Source organism: Crocodylus siamensis, chromosome 1 (assembly GCF_052110815.1).
Source record: "Crocodylus siamensis isolate JL-2025a chromosome 1, ASM5211081v1, whole genome shotgun sequence".
Lineage (NCBI taxonomy): Eukaryota > Metazoa > Chordata > Crocodylia > Crocodylidae > Crocodylus > Crocodylus siamensis.
The window spans coordinates 134,886,512-134,906,545 of NC_143395.1; the positions used below are offsets into that span (position 1 = coordinate 134,886,512).

General features: G+C 45.5%; 1 protein-coding gene across 11 annotated transcripts in view; it reads right to left on the reverse strand.

Moving 5' to 3' along the window:
* The window catches only part of WDR27 (WD repeat domain 27), a 364,577-nt gene that overhangs the window by 173,706 nt on the left and 170,837 nt on the right, over positions 1-20,034 (reverse strand). For 4 of the 11 annotated variants that reach the window (XM_090043409.1, XM_090043328.1, XM_090043382.1 and 1 more), the window contains one exon: positions 3,736-3,803. The exons of 5 other annotated variants lie outside the window; for them this stretch is intronic. In XM_090043409.1, the coding sequence (XP_089899535.1) occupies positions 3,736-3,803 (68 nt within the window). Of the gene's footprint in view, positions 1-3,678; positions 3,804-20,034 lie in introns of those variants that run through there. 2 more of the 11 variants (XR_016441854.1, XR_016441862.1) reach the window with 2 other exon arrangements.

Sequence of the window (20,034 nt, forward strand, 5' to 3'; positions counted from 1 at the left end):
GCTTTTACATAAGGTGTAGCAATTATTTACAAGTAAACCACAAATGCTTGGACCTTTTTTTAATTAGGAAACTAAGCCATATTTCCTTACTAGCAAAGTACCAGTTGGCGGCATTACAGTACAGTTAGGTGTTAGGCTGGGGATTAAGTAAAACTTCACTTAAAGTGACAAATATAAGAGCTATCATTTATTCAGGCTTAATGTAAAAGTAATTAAGCTCCTTTTATTGATGTGATAGCTGAAGCAACAGGAATCAACAAGGAGCCAACATCAAAAGCACTTGATACAAACTGGAGTAGGAGTTCAGCTATGCAATTTGATAGGTCTTCTCTATACAGTTTGAGACAAACAGGAACTTACATACATTTGTTTGTAAAGAAACAGAATTGTATTACAAAAGTAGCTAAATCAATTTTTTTTCCTAACAGAAACAAGTTGCAAGTCTGACTACTGGCTAACCAGTCAAAGGGGGTAACCGAAGGTGAAAAGGGATAACAGCATTTTTAAAGTAGGCATGAGTAACATCTCTTCATTACCTACAGTAGCAAGTAAATACGATTTTTTTTTTTTATTGACACCATTATGCTCAGCATACCTAAACAAAATTCATACATCATCTGCTATTCTTGACCCAATCTGGTGAGATACTACTAGCAAGCTAGTTCAGATTTTACCTCATCTAATGGAAAATGATTTTTCCAGATACGTAAAAAATGCTCAGTGTTTCCTGACAACAGGAGACCAAAGCCTTATCCACAACTTCCTGTCTATGTATCCAAAGTCTCAAAGGAATACAGCTTGTTGTTCCAGCTGGATTTAAACTTTACCTTCAATTACAGTGCTACAGCATGTATGTGCATCTGTTTAGCTGAAAAGAATGCTGCGGATTACAAAACTATATATTAATCTGACTTCACTGATTTTAAAAGAACAAAATGCTTGATCGTCAAACTAAGCACCAGATCTTGAATTTGCTGGACACCTGCAATTGTCTCAGCTTTATCAAATTTATGGGCAATATATACCTATATAAATACACATACAATTACAGATGTACAACAGGGTTTTTGACCACAGTATGTGTACACAAATGATAAAATAAATAGTATTAGTATACTAACCTAAACTTTAGTTCATTCTATTTTTCTCAAGGACACAGTGACTCTAGCCCAAATTCCTATTACAGCTGTGTTTTTATAAATAAAAATACAAAGTTATATCTGTTTTACTAATAGTTCTAAAAGACAAGGGGAGCGAAGTAATTGGATTTTTTTTTTTTTTAACTGTAAGCAATCGAGAACATAAAATATCCTAGAAACTTTTAGTTCTTATCTCTCAAACCCAAAATAATAAACCAAATACTTTTTGTGTCTTTGTTTTTCTAAGCTTTTTCATGGTTGAATAGTGTGGACATTAGTGACAACTTTGTGTTGAATTCATCATGTTGTGGTGGTGGAGTTGAGTTCAAAAAACAGAATACCAGATTCTGGTGTAGAAAAATGGAGTAGTTTCATTAAGATCAAAATTGTCATTCTTCATTAGCAAGGCTTTAACAACAAACAGTAACCCATTACTTTGGTTATTTTAACCTTCTGGATTCTATTAACATAAAATGGGTCTTCTAGCTATACTGCATAGTAATGCATTGCAGTTTCACATACTTGGACTGAGAAGTATACAGGTCCAACTAGTATAATACATTCTTTACTTACTTCATTGTCTTCATTTCACACAACATGCATACACATGCACACTCACACATGCATACAGTTTCCTTTCTACAGCTTTGCAGATTCTGCTTTTCCTCCCTAATGTGGCAAAATCTGGCAATATTCCTTTTAACTGTCAGTGTTCCAAAACCACACTGGCACTTCCAAGTTAATTAAATTGTGCTGTCACTGAAGTTAACTTAGATTTACAATGCATTATTAATGAGTAAAGATTAGCAATTATTTTTAGAGTTTAACTTTCAATATGGAGTGTAAATAGTGTATTTTCTGGGAAAAACTATTAAAAGAATGTGTGTGTATGTGTAATTGTGTATGTGTACATGCATGCATATAGCACTTTAATTATAAGTGTTAAAAATATAAGCCAGTCTCTAAAGTTTTCTTAAATGGCTAAGATTACAAGAAATGTTCCACAGTTGAGGCTTGTTATTGTACCTGGCTTGCTGCAACCCATACACTATTGAAATTAGGTTAGCTAGAAGCAGATGAAAACCAAGAAATTTTGTAGTCTTAAACAAATGTAATATGACTAATGGTTCCAGGATGGACATGCAAGAAAAGGATTTCCAGATTTTCAGGGGGAGTAAATAAGCATCTGGGAAATAAGACTGCAAACATTTGAATCAAGTGTAAAATTATGCCAGAAAAAAAATCAGGGGTGAAACTACAGCAGTATAATTTATACTACTAAGTGTCATGCGTCCATATTCACCCAGCCATTTTTTTAACTATATATAAACAGACTATACAGTACATGCTTCCCCCCAACACACACACACACACACACACACTAAATGGCAATGTGTTAAAATAGTACCTACTATAAGCAACTACCATGGAATAGTTGATCATCTGTCTACTCCGGCTCCTGGGACATCTCCCACCTGTCTCCTCCTACTGTACACCTAATTTACACTGGCTTACAAACATTTGTATCACTGCAATTTGTGTCCAGGTCCTTAGAAAGGAAATCACTAAAGTGTTGTGTCATTAATTTTGGTACTGTTAAATGCATTTGTTATTGGTGAATTTCATCCTGTTACTTGACACAGAGGGAGAATTTGTCACCATTAATAGCATGTAGCATCTACAATACTACTAATGGATAATGAGCTAGTCCCATAGTTCCCAACCTTTTTAGACTCAAGGCCCCTTTGGAAAATACCAGCTCTTACTTTTCACTTATTTATTTTACTAGTAAATAAATAAATAAATAAATAAAAACACATGGTAATTCTTTTGTTGCAAAAAACTCAGAAAGACCACAGTAGATCAGAATGTTTTTAATGCTACAGATTTCTTTTTCAAATAGCTGGGTTTATTTTGCGAATCATGTGGGTTTCTGAATACTTAACATTGCTATATTATGTGATACTGTCACCCTTAAAAGGATCTTGTAGAACCCTGGTTGAGCATCTCTGTGCCAGTCTGTGATCTCCTTGCTCAAACCAGTGACTTGTTATTCTTGTAGTTCAGCTGATTTCAGACAGTAACTTCTGCTGACAAAAATACTTAACTGCCATGAGACAGAAACAATGTAGTTGAATGTGCAAATATCAAGTTTAACACAAAAAGCTAGTATGACTATATCATTACAATGGAAGCAAAAAATATTCTGCTGAGTCCAAGGTCTACTCAATATCACGGGGCTCTGGGCACTAAAAGAAGTACTCTGATGTAGTGGGGTGATTTATACGAGCCTTGGCCATTCAGAGTGTAAATCACAGTAGTCTAGCTTATGCTATGGATACCTCGGTCTCTTTGGGACCTTGTACTAGTGGAGGATCAATGCAGTAGTGCAATGTTCCACTAAACTCTTATCATTTTCCCACACAACACACCTGCTCTCTAATGCACCCTTACTCTGGAGTTTGGGATGGACAGTTGGCACATGCCAAGAAAAGGATTGGGACATGCAAGAAAAGGATTTCCAGAATGGTGGCCCTACCTTCATAACAGCAGGTAGTTTCACTGCATCAAGGGAGCTCTCTGCTTCCCCACTTACCAGCCAAAATCCAACTGCTTCGCACTGCCTGAACAGCACAGATGGCTACAGCAGAAACCAAGTCTGGCCTGAAATATAAAGCACTCAAACGCTGAGAAATACTGAACATCAAGCATTTCCCTTTAATGTTCCCTGTCACAATGGTCCATCTCCATAATCAACACACTGAAAAATAATAGATATATAGGTTGATTCTTTCACCTGTCCACACAATTAATTACATCTTTCTTCATGGATAATGTTATTAAAACCAGTGGGCCTTTGTTAACAAAGTATTATTCAATTTGAGTAACAGTATAAGAATCTAATCCAATCCTGTAAGTGTATTTCATAATTTGACTAAAATAAGCAACTATCTGCCATATTCCCTTGATTTCTTCTGCTTAGTTAAGGGAACAATAGTATAAACAGACAGCAATTAAGCACTGGGAGAAAAAAAAAAAAACACTTGAAACAAACTGTGAACAGTATTTGAGGAAGAAAAAAGGGAAGCTTCAACTTCCACCATCTTTAATTTTCCAAATCTTATTTTTTTTAGAGCTATTCTATGACAGATATTGTCCAGTCTAAACAAAAAAAGTGTTTATTAAAATGTAGCTATCATTTCCTGTTTTGGCAGACTGGCAGTAGGCAAGATGCAGCAAGAGAGGTTTCAGCTGGATATTAGGAAAAACTCTCTCACTAGGAGACAGTTTCTAGTAACTCTCACTGGAACAAGTTACCTAAAGAGGTGGTAGACTCTCCATCCTTGAAGATTTTTAAGGCCTGGCTTGTCAAAGCCCTGGCTGGAATGATCTAGCTGGGAATGGTCCTGCTTTAAGCAGGGGGTTGGACTGGGTGACCTCCTCAGGTTCTTTCCAACCCTAATTTTCTATGATAAAAACAGGAACAATAAGATAAAGTAACTAATGATAATGACAGATCACAGGTACTCTCATTACCTTAAATAATAATAAAAATCCTGCAATTTGCATTATGATTTTGTGCAAAATGTAGCTTGTTGCTTGTATTTGGCCTCACAGTCAGAAGTTACCTCACACCATTTGCCTATTTCCCTAATCTCTCCCCACTTAATTTTGTTACACCTGTTATGTTAATAAGCCATGGCCCATGAGCCAGTCTGTAACATTGCTTCTGCTGGAAATCAGGAGTGAAACCTAAGCCTCAATGAAGTCAACAGGAGTTCTGAAATTTACTTTAATGCAACCAGAATTTCACCCAAGAGCCATTAAACCCCATCAATTCCTACCAGAATGCAGTTCTACTGATCCAGCCTCCTCCCTAATAGATCTGGCTCCCTGGCAGGTGATTCAATCTATACATCTGTTTTTAATAGTATTTTGAACTTATGCTGTGAAAAGCATTATGTAAGATTAAATTTGGTATCATCGGTATAAAGATAGTCTTCTAGTTGAATAAAGCCTATTAGTCACTAGCTGAACTTAAGAGTATAGTCAGGAGACTTATGTTTTGACACAGTCTTCGTGTGTGATCCTAAGTCACTTTTTTGGAGCAACTTAATACAGATTTGAAATCTTTCAGTTTACCAAGAAATTAAAGAAGGAAACTATTATAAGATACCTGAACTGTGTTTCCTGCCTAACTTAGATTGCATAGGCCAAATTCTGCTTTAATTTTATCTGGATAGTAAACTCAGTTCAACTCTCATTTAAGTAAACTTGTATAAAAGCAGAAAGGAGTAAGATAAATTCAACAATGTCATATAGAAACTGAAGTTAGAGGAGCTTCTTCTAGCTTACTCAGGGTCTAAGATAAAACGCCTACGGTATGTCCATACCGTATGAACTAGGCTGAGGTACAAGACGCCACCAAGTCACAGTAGCATGGAGAACTACACAAGCAAATTTACCCTGCTGAGTTTATACAGCACTCCACAGTCCTATGACTAGACAGTGGGTGCATCTACACACGTGCTTTACTGTGGAGTTAAGTAATTAGCTCCGCAGTAAAATGTCACTACATGTGCACTTGCATTACTGTGCAGTAAATTAACTCTGCCATAGGATAGTACTGTCAGGAACAGCACTATCCTACAGCAGAGTCATTACATGCACTGAAATGCACGTGTAGATAGTGACAGGGGCTGGCTGAGGCATGAGAATGCTAAAGTGCAGCAGCTGCCTGCTGCCTAGCCCTGCACTTTAGCACTCTCGTGTCCCAGCCAGCCCCTCTGCTGTCCAATGCAGCCACCCAGGCTCAGGGCTGACCCCCTGGGCCCCCTGCCCACTGAGGGCTGTTCTGCCCCAGCTCAAACTGTGGCAGTCCTGGGTACATGTGCAGATTCTGAACCTGGGAGCAGCTGACTCCAGCTAAAAAGGAGCCAGAATTTATCATGCCACATTAGTTGCACATATAGATGTACCCTGTTGTGGTTACCAAACTAGGTAACTACTTAACTATCTAAAACTACTTTAGGCATCTCTACACTACACTGCCTTGTGCAGTATAGGCATACCTTTAAACTCACACTCACCTGACATAAAATTTACACACACTATGGCATAGATCTGCCTCAACTTGGTTCACTGAAGAGGAGCATAAGAGGACCAAAGTGAGACTAAGGCCCCTGGCAGATGTTACAATTCAGATGCAATTACCCTGTTAATCCTGCCATAAATAGTAACCCTACCATACATTCAAGGAATTAATGGCTCAACAAAATAGGAAACCAGCTACAAAAATATTCCACAAAAAATGTGTAACACTTCTGTGGGCTGGTTTCCATCATGCCTTAAATTGAACATGTGGCAGGATAACCAGTGCTGGCTCATGGTTCTAGTCTAGTCCTGAGGCTGGAACCGATACCTGGTTGTCAGTCATAACACAGGGATCACATGGGAGTCTCAAAGAGGCCCAGTTCAATCCCAGGACCACGCAGATTCAGCCCACCTGTGAGCACCTGGCTTTCAATGTGCTGGTTCAGGGGGAGCCATGGAATCTGGACAAGTAGTAATGGTACCATTAGGATGCAATCCTAAATCCCAAAACTGTACCTCCTGCCATGTCTATGTGGCATGGCAGGCAGTGTGATTGTTGGGTTCAGAGATCAGATCCCATTGCACCATTAAATGAAAATGCACTGTGAACCTAAGAGTTAAAATTGGAAAATGTGCACTTCAGAAAAGGCCCACTAAAAAATCTATTAATATTGTGATGTAAGAATATTAAATTAAGCCTTCCTGTGTTATGGAAGTAGCACCAGCAGGATTTTGACATGGCCTAGATACTTGTTCTGTCAAGAAATCAGAGAACCAGAAGCTGAGAATGGTTGGGGAGGGATGAACAGCAGCTTAACTAGGGGGAGGGCCAGCAGCCCTAGCCTCCTACTTAGAAGCTGTGCTGGATGGTGGCTCTGAAGTAGTCTTTACTGCAGCAGTGGCAGTTGGGGACAGGAATATCATACCACCGCAGTAGCAACAATTTGGGATTATCAGCAGCAGCAGCTAGGGTTTTTGAGTTTCTGGGAAAAGGTATGACTGACCACCTCCTGCTTTCTGGTGCTGAGCCCCTGCCCCTTTCCCCCTCTTTCCTCTGCCAGAACTTTTTGACAGGGTTTTGTCCAGGACAAACCCCTGGTATCCCAGCTACTCTGGGAATTATATTGGAGGCAAGAGATCAAGGGGCAAGGGAGGGAGAGGAAAAAAAGAAAACAAATGGAAAACTAAAGTGGAAACTACAGTGTGTCAGGCGAGAAAGATGAGATGTTAAGAGGCGGGGAAAGGAAGAATGAAATGACCCTGGATGAGGTCAATTTTCTCTTTGAAAAAATAGGCAAGATTCCACATCAAGAGAGATTACAATACAGGAAGGGTGGATGCTTCAAAGAGGGAATAAAAAGGGAACTAGCGTTGGCATAAATAGGTGAAGAACGTAACAGAAATGGGGGGGGGCAGGGGAATTAATGGCAGAAATGTCTATGGTCATAGAACTTTCCTCAGGTTCTCAGCAGCCCAAGCACAGGAACAGGCAACACAAGTATTGGGATAAGTCTAGATTAAAGTTTTATGGCTTGCGTTTGGTACAAGTGAGGTATTTTTTAGTTTTAGGGCATGTCTAGAGAATGAGTAAGACATTAGCTCCTCAGAAATACATCTGCAGTTCTATGAAAAAATGATGGCAAATAGTATATTACAAATACTCTGATATTCACAGTGGTAGAAAAAAAAAAATCAAGATGGTTATTGGTAAATAAACTGTTAGCACAGCAAATCAACAGATGAGTCAATCTCTCAAGCTTGGTATGGCACATTATTCATGAGTAAGCATGGAGAACGGACATGTCTGCTTTCACTATGCACAAAACAAAGCTAAAAATGGTGAATCTATCCTACTAAGCACAAGAAAATCATTAAGCAATAGAATCACAATATCAGCACTGGCATCTTTCTGTATCCCACAACACAGGACGCATAATCTGGAAGGAAGGACCATCACAGAAGCACCCCAAAAGAGGTGGTAAAATCTTAAGGGCAGACGGTGCTCGTGACAAAGAAAAATAGTTCTGAAAATGTTAAGATTTATGTCAGGGACTGAAAGATTTTATAGGAGGTGGTATATAAGGTAGTTTGACAAGCTATTTGCTTCCCCCAAGTGTCTACACAGTACTGACCACAAGTCAGACACAGCCTAGGATCTGGGCCAAGATGTTTGGTGTGGCTATATCATACTTCACTGGATGGCTGGAATTATTTTGTGCTGATATTATAATTTGAGACAGAAGTTGTGTCTGTTTTTCTTCTAACATTTAATCGGTTTGCTAAGACTCAGCTTTCCCTAAGATTTTCCAAGGGCTTCTTTAGAAAATGATTTATTCCCTATCATGTCCTCCTAGTATTTTGTCTAACCCTATTTTAATTGCAGGAGACTCTTTTGCAATAAATTCCGCAGAAGTTAGTATTACAATTTTAAATAGATGCTGCCCAGTGCTATTTTGAATAGCATATGTGAAGGGAAATGAATTCCTGGAATGCATGCCTGATTTTTATCCAACTGAGTGAAAGTGTTTTGCACGCTACTGTATATGTGAGACCAGAGATTTTGGGTTTGGGTTTATGTCACAGACCCAGAGATTGTTTTTAACTCTATGGGAGTGTGTATCCTGGAAACTTCTCACTCGCTCACTTACTCCCCCACTTTGAAGTCTCCCTGGTTACTCACCCACCACATAGTGATGGTAAGCTCTTTCTTCACAGGGCTCCACTTCCCCTACACCCTGCCTGTGAGCTCAGACCTGAGATCTTCCTGGACATCTTGTTCTACCTGGCTTGCCAACCTACCAATCAGTCCTTTTTAATCACCCTGTGAGGGAGCGGCGACTAGGGGCGGCCGTGAACCCCCTAGCGCCGCCTACCGTCACGTTAGGGTGACGTAGCACCCTCAGAACCTCGCCGGCCACGACTTTGATGGTAAAAGATATAATGTGGAGGCTGCCAGTTTCCCTAATAGACGGTCTTGTTGTACGTCCCTATTCCAGACTGGGGATTTAATAAGCGTCCTGCCTTAAGGGCAATGCGTGCCTCCAAGCCTCCCCCTTAGCACGCCCCAAGCCTCGCAGCTATTCCGGGGACGCTTGTATGGTCCCTCGCCCCTCAGGTGCCCTTGTTCTCACTCTCGGGCACCGGGGCTCTTCGCCCACCTGGCGCCTCCTTGGGTCAGGCCCCAATCTCTGGCCCTGGGCTTTTCACGCTGGCGCCCAGCTACTTGCTGAAGCCTCCTGGGTCGGCTCCACCAGCGCCGCTCACTACCGGCCCCCCCTGGGCCGGGTTCTAGCCGGCGCCTAGCTAATCGCCGGCTAATCGCCGGCTTTGCCTGAGTCTGGAGCACTCTCGCCGCCCTAGCCTCGGCGCCCTTGGGCCGGCACACTCTCGCCGCCCTAGCCTCGGCGCCTTCGGGCCGGCTCACTCTCGCCGCCCTAGCCTCGGCGCCTTCGGGCCGGCTCACTCTCGCCGCCCTAGCCTCGGCGCCTTCGGGCCGGCTCACTCTCGCCGCCCTAGCCTCGGCGCCTTCGGGCCGGCTCACTCTCGCCGCCCTAGCCTCGGCGCCTTCGGGCCGGCTCACTCTCGCCGCCCTAGCCTCGGCGCCTTCGGGCCGGCTCACTCTCGCCGCCCTAGCCTCGGCGCCTTCGGGCCGGCTCACTCTCGCCGCCCTAGCCTCGGCGCCTTCGGGCCGGCTCACTCTCGCCGCCCTAGCCTCGGCGCCTTCGGGCCGGCTCACTCACTCTGCCCGGATCTCAGCTCTCCCGCCGCCCTAGTCTCGGCGCCCTCGGGCCGGCTCTCTCCCGCCGCCCTAGTCTCGGCGCCCTCGGGCCGGCTCTCTCCCGCCGCCCTAGTCTCGGCGCCCTCGGGCCGGCTCTCTCCCGCCGCCCTAGTCTCGGCGCCCTCGGGCCGGCTCTCTCCCGCCGCCCTAGTCTCGGCGCCCTCGGGCCGGCTCTCTCCCGCCGCCCTAGTCTCGGCGCCCTCGGGCCGGCTCTCTCCCGCCGCCCTAGTCTCGGCGCCCTCGGGCCGGCTCTCTCCCGCCGCCCTAGTCTCGGCGCCCTCGGGCCGGCTCTCTCCCGCCGCCCTAGTCTCGGCGCCCTCGGGCCGGCTCTCTCCCGCCGCCCTAGTCTCGGCGCCCTCGGGCCGGCTCTCTCCCGCCGCCCTAGTCTCGGCGCCCTCGGGCCGGCTCTCTCCTCGCCTGGCGCGCTAGCCTTAGCTCTATCGCCGCCCTAGCCTCGGCGCCCTTGGGCCGGCGCTATCGCCGCCCTAGTCTCGGCGCCCTCGGGTGGCTAGCTAGGCCTGGCTATTCGGCCCCTCTCTGGAGCCTTGCCCCTCAGGGGCCGCTACTGCGCTCCCTGCGCGTTGCCCCTTTGGGCTTCCCCCCTCCGGGGCCGACACGTCACGCGCCCCGCACCCTGTCTCTGCCCCGCTCCGGGGCCTTGCCCTCTCGGGGCTGACTCCGCGCCCCCGGCGCCCTGTCTCTGCCCCGCTCCGGGGCCTTGCCCTCTCGGGGCTGACTCCGCGCCCCCGGCGCCCTGTCCCTGCCCCGCTCCGGGGCTAAACACCCCTTATGGGCTGGGGTCTATAACCCCGCACACTGCACCTCCCTGGCGCAATATAATGCCCAGCCGCATCGACACTAGTGCCCCTGGCACTGTGCCTCAACTGGGCACTGGGAACCCCCAAGCTGTTGGGGAGCTCCCCTTGAGGCCTCCTCGCTCCCCTACAGCCTCCCCGGTCCTCCGGATAAGCTGTAACTTAATACTCAAGCCATCTGGCTATAACATAAGCAAAGGCTCCACACGCCTAATAACTCCAAGCCCCACCAGGGCCCGCAATCCTACCTCCAGTCAGGGCGATGCTGTTCCCTGCATCATTGCAGCCGGTTAGCGCGATGAAGTAGCAGCCACTAACCCAGGCCGCTCAGCTCAGCCGCAGAGCTCCTGCTCCTGCGGCAGCCAGAAGGGAACTGTGTCTCAGGCTCTGGCCTACGCTGGTTATAAAGGCCAGGCCCTGCCCCCTTCTGGTCATGTGACCACCTGGTTGCCCCTGGCAACCAGGCACCTGGGCTGCCTGGGTGATTGACAGCCCTGCCAATCACCCTCTCAATCACGGAGCACCTCTGCGACTCCGTGACACACCTGTCTGTGGGAATCACTGGCTAACAATCCCACTTCCGTTGACTTATCTAGAGAATGAGCTGTTTTATAGTTCACCTGCTGGTGAGGCTCTCAGTGCTGATTTATATTTCTTCAATCCATGAGTTGCCATCACTCAACTGAACCTATATTTAATCAATTTAATGAGTTTTCCATCATTCAATTTAATCTCTCCTCGTACTTCATTAATTGACCAAGTTCATCCTCACTCGATCCTTATTTATATTCCATCAAATAGCACAATTAATCTTTTTCTATGCCTCATTAAATTACTAAGTTCATCTTTACTCAACCCTTACTCATTCCATGAATTGAGGCATGCTTGAGGCACCTGCCCATCCTCCTTACTAAATTTAGGTTTGGTCAGTTTGTAAGTCACTTCCTTGATGCCTCCTGATACAATAATCATGATTATCCTGACACCACTGCTGGGCCCTTCTTTTTCAGATTCACCCCGTTATCCACCTTTCTGCCACAACTCTCTGCCACCCTCCAACAGAGGGTTTTCCTCTCACCACCTGGCTTTGTCCATAACTCTGACTTCCTGTCTCAGCTCTGGTTTTCAGGCCTGGCTCTGGCTTGGTCCCTGGCTCCTGCCTCTGGCTCCGGCTGCGTCTCTGGCTCCCAGCACCATCTCTGCACCTCCAGGCAGTTTCCCCCTCTCCATGGATCACTAAGTGTGCCAGTAGCCCCTCTGGACTTCCAGCAGAACTCCCAACAACCAATGGGAGCCCACTCCAGCCATACATGACAATGTGCCACTCAGGCTAATGCAGCCCATCTTCAGATGGCTGGCTGTGCACCTCCAGCAGCCATGCTACAACCCCCAGATCCAGAGGTAAGTTTCCCTGTGGACCCTAGTGCAATGGACCAGCACAGACTGTAACAGGGCCTAAAACTGGTGCCCTGTTGCAAATTCATTCCAATTTATATTTGTTTTTACATCCATCTTAAATTGAATAATAAAGCCATAGGCTCCTAGCATATTAGTAAAGCTTCTAGTTTCTTTTTAAACTGGAGAAAAACATGAGTTGTTTATATTTGATGATGCATCTCACCATGTGCACCCCCGTTTTCAAAATTCTACATCTGCCCAGGATGACACTCTCCCTGAACTGGTCAAAAGGAGAAAGCATGAGATGTTCACAGAATGCCTTCTCTGATGACTGTGCAGGACAATTAAAATGCTAATTCCAACGTTTCTTGTATACAGAGTAAAATATCTTTCTGTTAGGGATTGGAGGAATGCGTGATGGTTAATCCTCTTGCTTTTCCTGTTTGCCTAAGCCTTCTCAGTTCAGTTTTTAATTTGCATATTGCTTGACTTTTTCCCCTAGTCAGATCTGGAGTGAAAACTATGTTACATGTGGAGATATTTATTAAAGAAGTGGCTTAAGTGTTTAAGTTTGTTCAATCCTTTCGACTGTAGCATCATGAGAGAGATCAGAATAAAGTCTAGGATGTTAAGGTCAAGAAGCATACCTGATCCACTAGACCATAAGGCTACCATGGTAAAGGCACATCAGTTTTTCTACCCAACAGCACACAAGAAAAACTAGCATCACTTCCACATGCTTTTGACACCCCAGCCCACATGGCTTGATACTAATTCACAGCTGTGTTGACTAGGAGCAGCTTTTACGACAAGTCCAAAGCAGGATTTGAATGCATCTCTGAAGCTACAGCAAGATTCCATAACTACTCTGCCAGTATGCCTCTAAAGCTTGAAATATATCAAACATATATAAAAGGTAAGAAAGGGAGTTGTTTTGACAACCACATTTTAAGGATTTCCAGTACATCTTAATCATAATAAAATTATATAAAAGGTTATGGGAAAAGGGCATCAGGAACTGGCTACAAAAGGAAATAGGGAACTCTCAAAAAATAACAATGGAAGATTCCTGGACCAGGAATGACATGGAGTTCTGTACAAACAATTGTCAATTTAAAGGAAAAATTTCAGTCCCAGCAGGTAGCTTTCTGCATTTCAGCATGGAAAAAATATTTTTCTACATCACAGATGTTTTTTACATTCCCTCTTACTGGGGTTGGAGTAGAAATGCTAATGCACGTACCCGTCTCAGTGTTCTGCTAGTGGGGTTGGTGTTTCTTGAGATGGGGTTCTGCAATATTTGTGAAAGGTTTCTTTGCCATATCCGTCATCGTATTTTCTTGCTTTCTGTGGACCAAATTTCTAGTTTCCCCAAGTACTCTACAGTTCTGTGTAATGTTAGCAAGTGCTGCAGGTATTTAGCAGCTCTGAAAAATCAGCCCCGCAAGCCTGCTTCTTCTGAAGAAGATGCTCAGCAAAGCCTTTAACATTCTTTCTGCTGCAATCTTCCATTCCTCCTCCAGGTAGTCATCTTCTTCCCAATCTCTGTGGTGCTTGTACTACATCCTCCACTCAATATTACTACTTCTACCTAGTTTCTTTAGGTGGTCCTGTCTCCAGCATTTTATAATGTGACTGCTTCCATCTCTCTTCTGTGCTTGTCTTCCCATGTTGACTCCCCACAGCTGCCTTCTCTCCAAAGATCCCAACTGATCCCATCCCTGTACCTCCAGTTCCTTATAGTGTCTTCCCTATTTTCCAGTCAATCTTGTCCTTCTCCAATCTACAATCAACCTTCTTCTCCCTGACAAGATTTTTGACCATTTGTACAACAAAACACAAGCTTTGTACAGTCAAGCAGACCCTCTGTACAATGGAACAGTATTCCCAGTCATGGAAATATCTCCAAAATTAAAGGACTTCTTAAATAAAATGCATCTCACTTCAAAAGAAATATACTGAAGTATTTTGTTATGAATGTGCTGGGAATGAAGAATCTCACTACTGCAATCACATTTGGGAGTACTCATGTGGTGGACAGCTGTGGTTTGCTGGCAACAGACTTAGAATCTTAGTGTGTCCATGACTGAATGAAACTGTCTTTGTATAGTGTGTCCACTTATTTTTTAATCCAACCCTCTATTTTTGTAGCTGTCACATATACTTAGAATAATATCCCTGGCCTAAACAAGAGTCTCTTCTCAACAGTGGAAAGTCCTTCACTAACTGAGCCTTAGTGTTAGTAGTTTCTCTTACAATTGGTGAGAGATGTTTAAATTCTTCTAATGCCTGATATACATAGAAAAATATATGGGTCAATTAAGGGGTTTGGTGGCAGAGTAGGGCACATACTCCTTAAGACATCTTCTTCTAGAGTAAGAGGGAAAAATACAGACCAACATTTTTTAAAGTGACTAGTTATTTTGAGAGCCTAGACTTTTGCACACCTACATAAGGCTCCTTTCAGTTGTCAATTTTCAGAAAATACAGAACCAGCTTCACTTGGGGGGGGGGAAAAAATCAGACCCCTCTGAAGACAAGGGGGACCCCCCCCCAAACTCATTCAATTATTTTTGTAAGATTTTAGACCACATGTGAGAAGATTCAGGAGACTGCACAAGGTATATTTATATATTCTGCTTTGAAAAGATACCTGAAGCCACTTAATGATTGGGAATTAGACAAATCCAAGATTTTGTAAGAAGCAGCAAACAGGGGGAGTTTGCCTAGGGAGTTTGCCCTAGGAGGAAGGAGGAAACTGTGCATATGCACATATGTGAGTACACATATGTATAAGATCCAGGTCTGGATGTATGGTATGTGGATTCTTGTAGTGTGGTTTTCTTCTCTCTCCCCCTCTTTTTTTTTTTTCCTTTCTTGGCATAGGTGGAGCAAATGAGGCACAAATAGAGGTTGCGTCAGCAGCTATAACGTGTGTGGGATGTGCCATGTTCGTGTTCCTCCCAGAGGCTGAAGAGCACTTCATCTGCACCGCTTGCATTTGCTATCAGTCAACTCTTGGATCTTCCAGTCGTTCTCATCAAACCAGTCTTGATGTTTCCTGGCAGAAAATCCAAGTGTCTCTTTAGACGAGGTAATAATGGTGACTTTCAAGGAACCCCACAGGCTGCTGACGTTCTCCTACTGTTGACTGGAATTCACAAATTTTTTGTTGAGGCACTGGTGGAAGAGGTGTCACATGCTTGGTTCCTTGAGTCCTTCAACACTGATCATCTATCAGCATTGTTTCTGCTGCAGCCATTTGGGAGCCAGTTTGAGTGACATAACTGATTGGGTAAGTCAATGATCAATCCAGCAATCATCAGCTCCCAGCATAGCTCTGGTGATGTGGACAGCTTTGAGATCCCAAGCACGGACTATGCCTGTTTTTCTGGTGGAATACGGTGCTGGTAAGTCTGTGTTCCATGCATTTGGTCAAGAGGAGGATGCTGTTGGGAGCTGGCCTTTCCTATTCCTTCCTTGCCAATGGTTCTGTTCCAGAGGTTAGAGTCCCTTCCAACTCTGGAGTTGAAATCATCAAAAACAATTAGTCTGTCTACCTCCAGAAGATCAAAAAGGGCTCGACCAAGATTAGTGTAGAATTCCTCCTTGGTTTCATTAGTGGCGTCATAAGTCAGGGTATATGCACTGAGAACAGTGGCATATTGGCTCCCTGCCAGTTTAAAGACAGAGTCATGAGGCTCTTATTAATTCAGACAGGAAACTCACTGAGTTAGTTTGAATTCATTCTTCATGGCAGAACCAACTCAATTAAGTGTGTGTTTTCTTTCCTCTTTACCCTTCCAGAAGAAGATATAGTTGCCTCCATGTTCTTTTGAGCAGCCAACTCCTACTCACTATGCCTCACTCAGTACAACTTTGTAATTACTGTGCTGATACTTCAAAAAAAAAAATAAAATTGAAAAATAATTACAAAAATAGTCAAAAATCAATACAAATCTTTCCATGGCTCCAATGCAGATCTAAGTGTAAAAGATCTATATTAGTGGTTCCCAAACTGTGACTTGTGACCTCATATGGGATCGCAACATCAGTGGTTGGAGTTGTGAGATTTCTGTACCCACAGTGAGGCACACACTGGACCAGCTCCAGGCAGGAGCTGCCTCTGCAGTCCAGCGGGTGGAACCCAGGGCAGGACCAGGCCACACCATCACAGCTACCAAGGTGAGGTGTGGCAGCGGTGAATACTTTTCCCCCAGTGCTGCCGAGTTGGCAGGGGGTGTCTCAGCTTGGTGGCCATGGCGACACAGTGCTCCCTCCTGCAACAGGTCCTGCCCACTGAGCCATGGAGTCCCCTGCAGGAGGGCATCAGGGCAGGGAGCCCCAAGCCCATTGCAGGGAGCCTGCATCCTCCCACCACACAGCCTCCCCCACAGAGGAGGGAATGAGGAGAGGGGTGGACAGAAGACAGGAGATGGGCTCCACACTCTGCTCTGGCTGCAGCAGCTGCCACCTCCTGTGAGTGGCAGCTGGGGCTTGGGCACTGCTGGTGGGGAGGGGGGAGATGCAGGCTTCAGGTTGGGAGAGAGAGGCACTGGCAAGGCCAGGAAACTGTGGGTTGGGAGCATGGGTGACTGATGCCACCTTACTCAGGGGGGCCATGTGCCCCCTGTGACCAGTCCCACCAACCAGGGGGTCCCCTCACAACCAATCCCACCGACTTGGGGGGGGAGGCCCCCCACAGCAGATCTCACTTCCCGGGGGGAGTTCTCCCGTGGTCGATTGCTGCAGCTGCTTCCGGGAGTGGCTGTGGCCACTTCTGGGAGCAACTGTGGAGATCAGCTAGCACTTGCAGGGGGGGCACTGGTGCTTCTGCCTGCCCCCTCTGCCCATTGCCTAAGCAGTGAGTGCAGCCAGTCAGGGGGTGCATGTGCACCACCTACATGTCACCATTGTTTGTGAGTGAGAGGCACCGGCAGGGCCAGAGGGCTGTGGGTTGGGGTGGGGGGGCACCTAGGGTAAGTGGAGGGTTGGGAAGCACTGATCTATATAGTTTGTTCACTTTTTTTCCCCAGCTGCCAAGTATTACACTGATAGGATAGATAATAACCAAACAGTGTCACAGGATATAATTCTAATCAAAATTAACATTATTTAAAATAAAATCATGGTTTTGCCAGAGCAGTCATACCAGATAATTCAGAAGATTGTTCCACTGAAGAAAACCCCAAACGACATTTTTCCAAGTAGCCATGAGTTGCAAAAATATTGATAATTTAAATTCCAGTGACAAGTTTCCTCTGCTTGTTTATATTTTTTGGCATCAAAATCAAAATTCCAAAGAAAGGAAGGGCATCAGAACTTAGTATAATTCTTGCAAAAGTCAAAGCAATTTAAAACAGTGACATGCCAACTAGAGCAGTGGCACTCTGCCTCTGGCCTCTGTCGCCCATGGGGCTCCCTAAGGATCTGGAAATTTGGTAGCAAGGAAACAGTGGCAGCATTAATCACCAGTCCCCTACCAAATTTCCAGACCATGAGGAGCTCTGCAAGTCAGATAACACAGACCTGCATGCTAGACTGCGCTAGCACATGGTAGGACCAGAGCACATGGTCATTCCTCAGGTTGGGAAGGACTGGGTTAGAGAGATTCTGGAGGGGCTGGACGTGTTCAAATCGGCGGGTCCAGATGCTCTCCACCCCAGGGTGTTGAGGGAGCTAGACGGGGTTATTGCAGGGCCCTTGGCACGGCTTTATGAGTGCTTGTGGTGCTCGGGCCAGGTGCTGGATGATTGGAAGATAGCCAGCGTGGTCCCCATCTTTAAAAAAAGGAGGAGGGAGGACCCGGGCAACTATAGGCCCATCAGTCTTACCTCAATCCTAGGGAAACTCTGAGAAGATCATCATGGAGCACATCTGTGATGGGCTGACCTCAGGGATGATGCTCAAGGGCAACCAGCATGGTTTCATTAGGGGCAAATCATGTCAGACCAATCTGATTGCCTTTTATGATCAGGTCACAAAAGCACTGGATGCAGGCGCTGCCGTGGATGTAGTCTTTCTGGACTTCAGCAACGCCTTTGACACCATCTCCCGCCCCATCCTCATTAAAAAATTGGGTGACTGTGGCATTGATACCTACACAGTCAGATGGATTGCAGATTGGCTGAAGGGTCGTACTCAGAGGGTGGTGGTGGATGGGTCATATTCGACCTGGGGAGAAGTGGGCAGCAGAGTCCCCCAGGGCTTGGTTCTTGGGCCTGCGTTGTTCAATTTCTTTATCAGAAATTTGGACGATGGGGTGAAAAGCAACCCGCTTAAGTCTGCTGACGATGGGGTGAGGTGAGCATGCTAGTAGGGAGGGAAAGACTGCAGCAAGACCTGGATAGGTTACAGGGGTGGGCTAACAAAAACAGGATGCGTTTCAATACTGACAAGTGCAGCGTGCTGCACTTGGGCAGTAGTAACCAGCAGCACACTTATAAGAAGGAAAACTCCCTTTGTGAGAGCACAAAGGCAGAAAGGGATCTTGGAGTCATTATTGATTCCAAGATGAACATGGGCCGACAATGCGAGGTCACAGTTGGCAGGGCTAACCAGACCTTGTCATGCATCCACAGGTGCATCTCAAGCAGGGCCAAGGAGGTGATCCTCCCCCTCTATGCAACACTGGTCAGGCCACAGCTGGAGTACTGTGTCCAGTTCTGTGCGCCCCACTTCAGGAGGGATGTGGACAACATTGAGAGGGTCCAGAGGAGGGCCACCCACATGATCCGGGGACAACAGGGTAGACCCTACAATGAGAGACTGCAGGACCTGAACCTGTTCAGCCTTCACAAGAGAAGGCTGAGGGGGGACCTGGTGACTGTCTATAAACTCACTAGGGGGGACCAGAAGGGTTTGGGAGAGACCTTGTTTCCCCTAGCATAACAAGAAATAATGGCCATAAGTTGTTGGAGAGTAAGTTTAGATTAGACAGCTGTAAGAATTACTTCACAGTCAGGGCAGCTAGAATCTGGAACCAGCTTCCAAGGGAAATGGTGCTAGCTTCTACCCTGGGGATCTTTAAGAAGAGGCTTGATACCTACCTAGCTGGGATCATTTGAGCCCAGTTTTTTCTCCTGCCCAGGCAGGGGGTCAGAGTTGAAGATCTACAAGGTCCCTTCCATAATCCAAATCCAGTGCACAGGGTTGGGTCAGCATGCATGGTCAAGCTGGTATACTGGACTGCACCCAAAGACTGATTCCATGTGCCAACCCTGCACCAAGTCAGCAGTTTGAGGTGCAGTTTCCCAGAAACCCCTACACCCATCTCCTTGGAACTTGGCAGGCTTTGTAGCCTCAGTAAGAGCTACCATCTCTGCAGTTTTCACCCCATTGTGGGGCAGGCATAAGCACCAGTGCCCCCCATTGTGGCCTACCACACACATGTGACATGAGTTTTGCTTTCAGGAATTTGAGGTGTAGGTTCCCAGAAACCCCTGCACCTATTACCTTGAAACTGGGCTTGTGTCATGCTCTTAGCAGTGGCTACTACCCCTGCAAGTTTCATCCAAATCAGTCAAAAGACAACAAAGTTATAGATATTTCATTGATTCCCCTTTATACTCAATGGCCAAATCGGCTCTGAATCTTCTGAAGTGATTTGGCCGAATCAAATCAGAAAAACAATTCAGATCTCCGAACTGAATCTCTGGCATCCAAATTGGTCAAATCTGAATCCAAATCAAATAGTTCCATATTCGCACAGGCCTAGTGGTTACACCTTGGAACCTAGATAGGTTGTTGAATCTCCATCCTTGGAAGCTTTTAAAGAGCAAGCTAGACAAACACTGGTGCAGGGGACTTG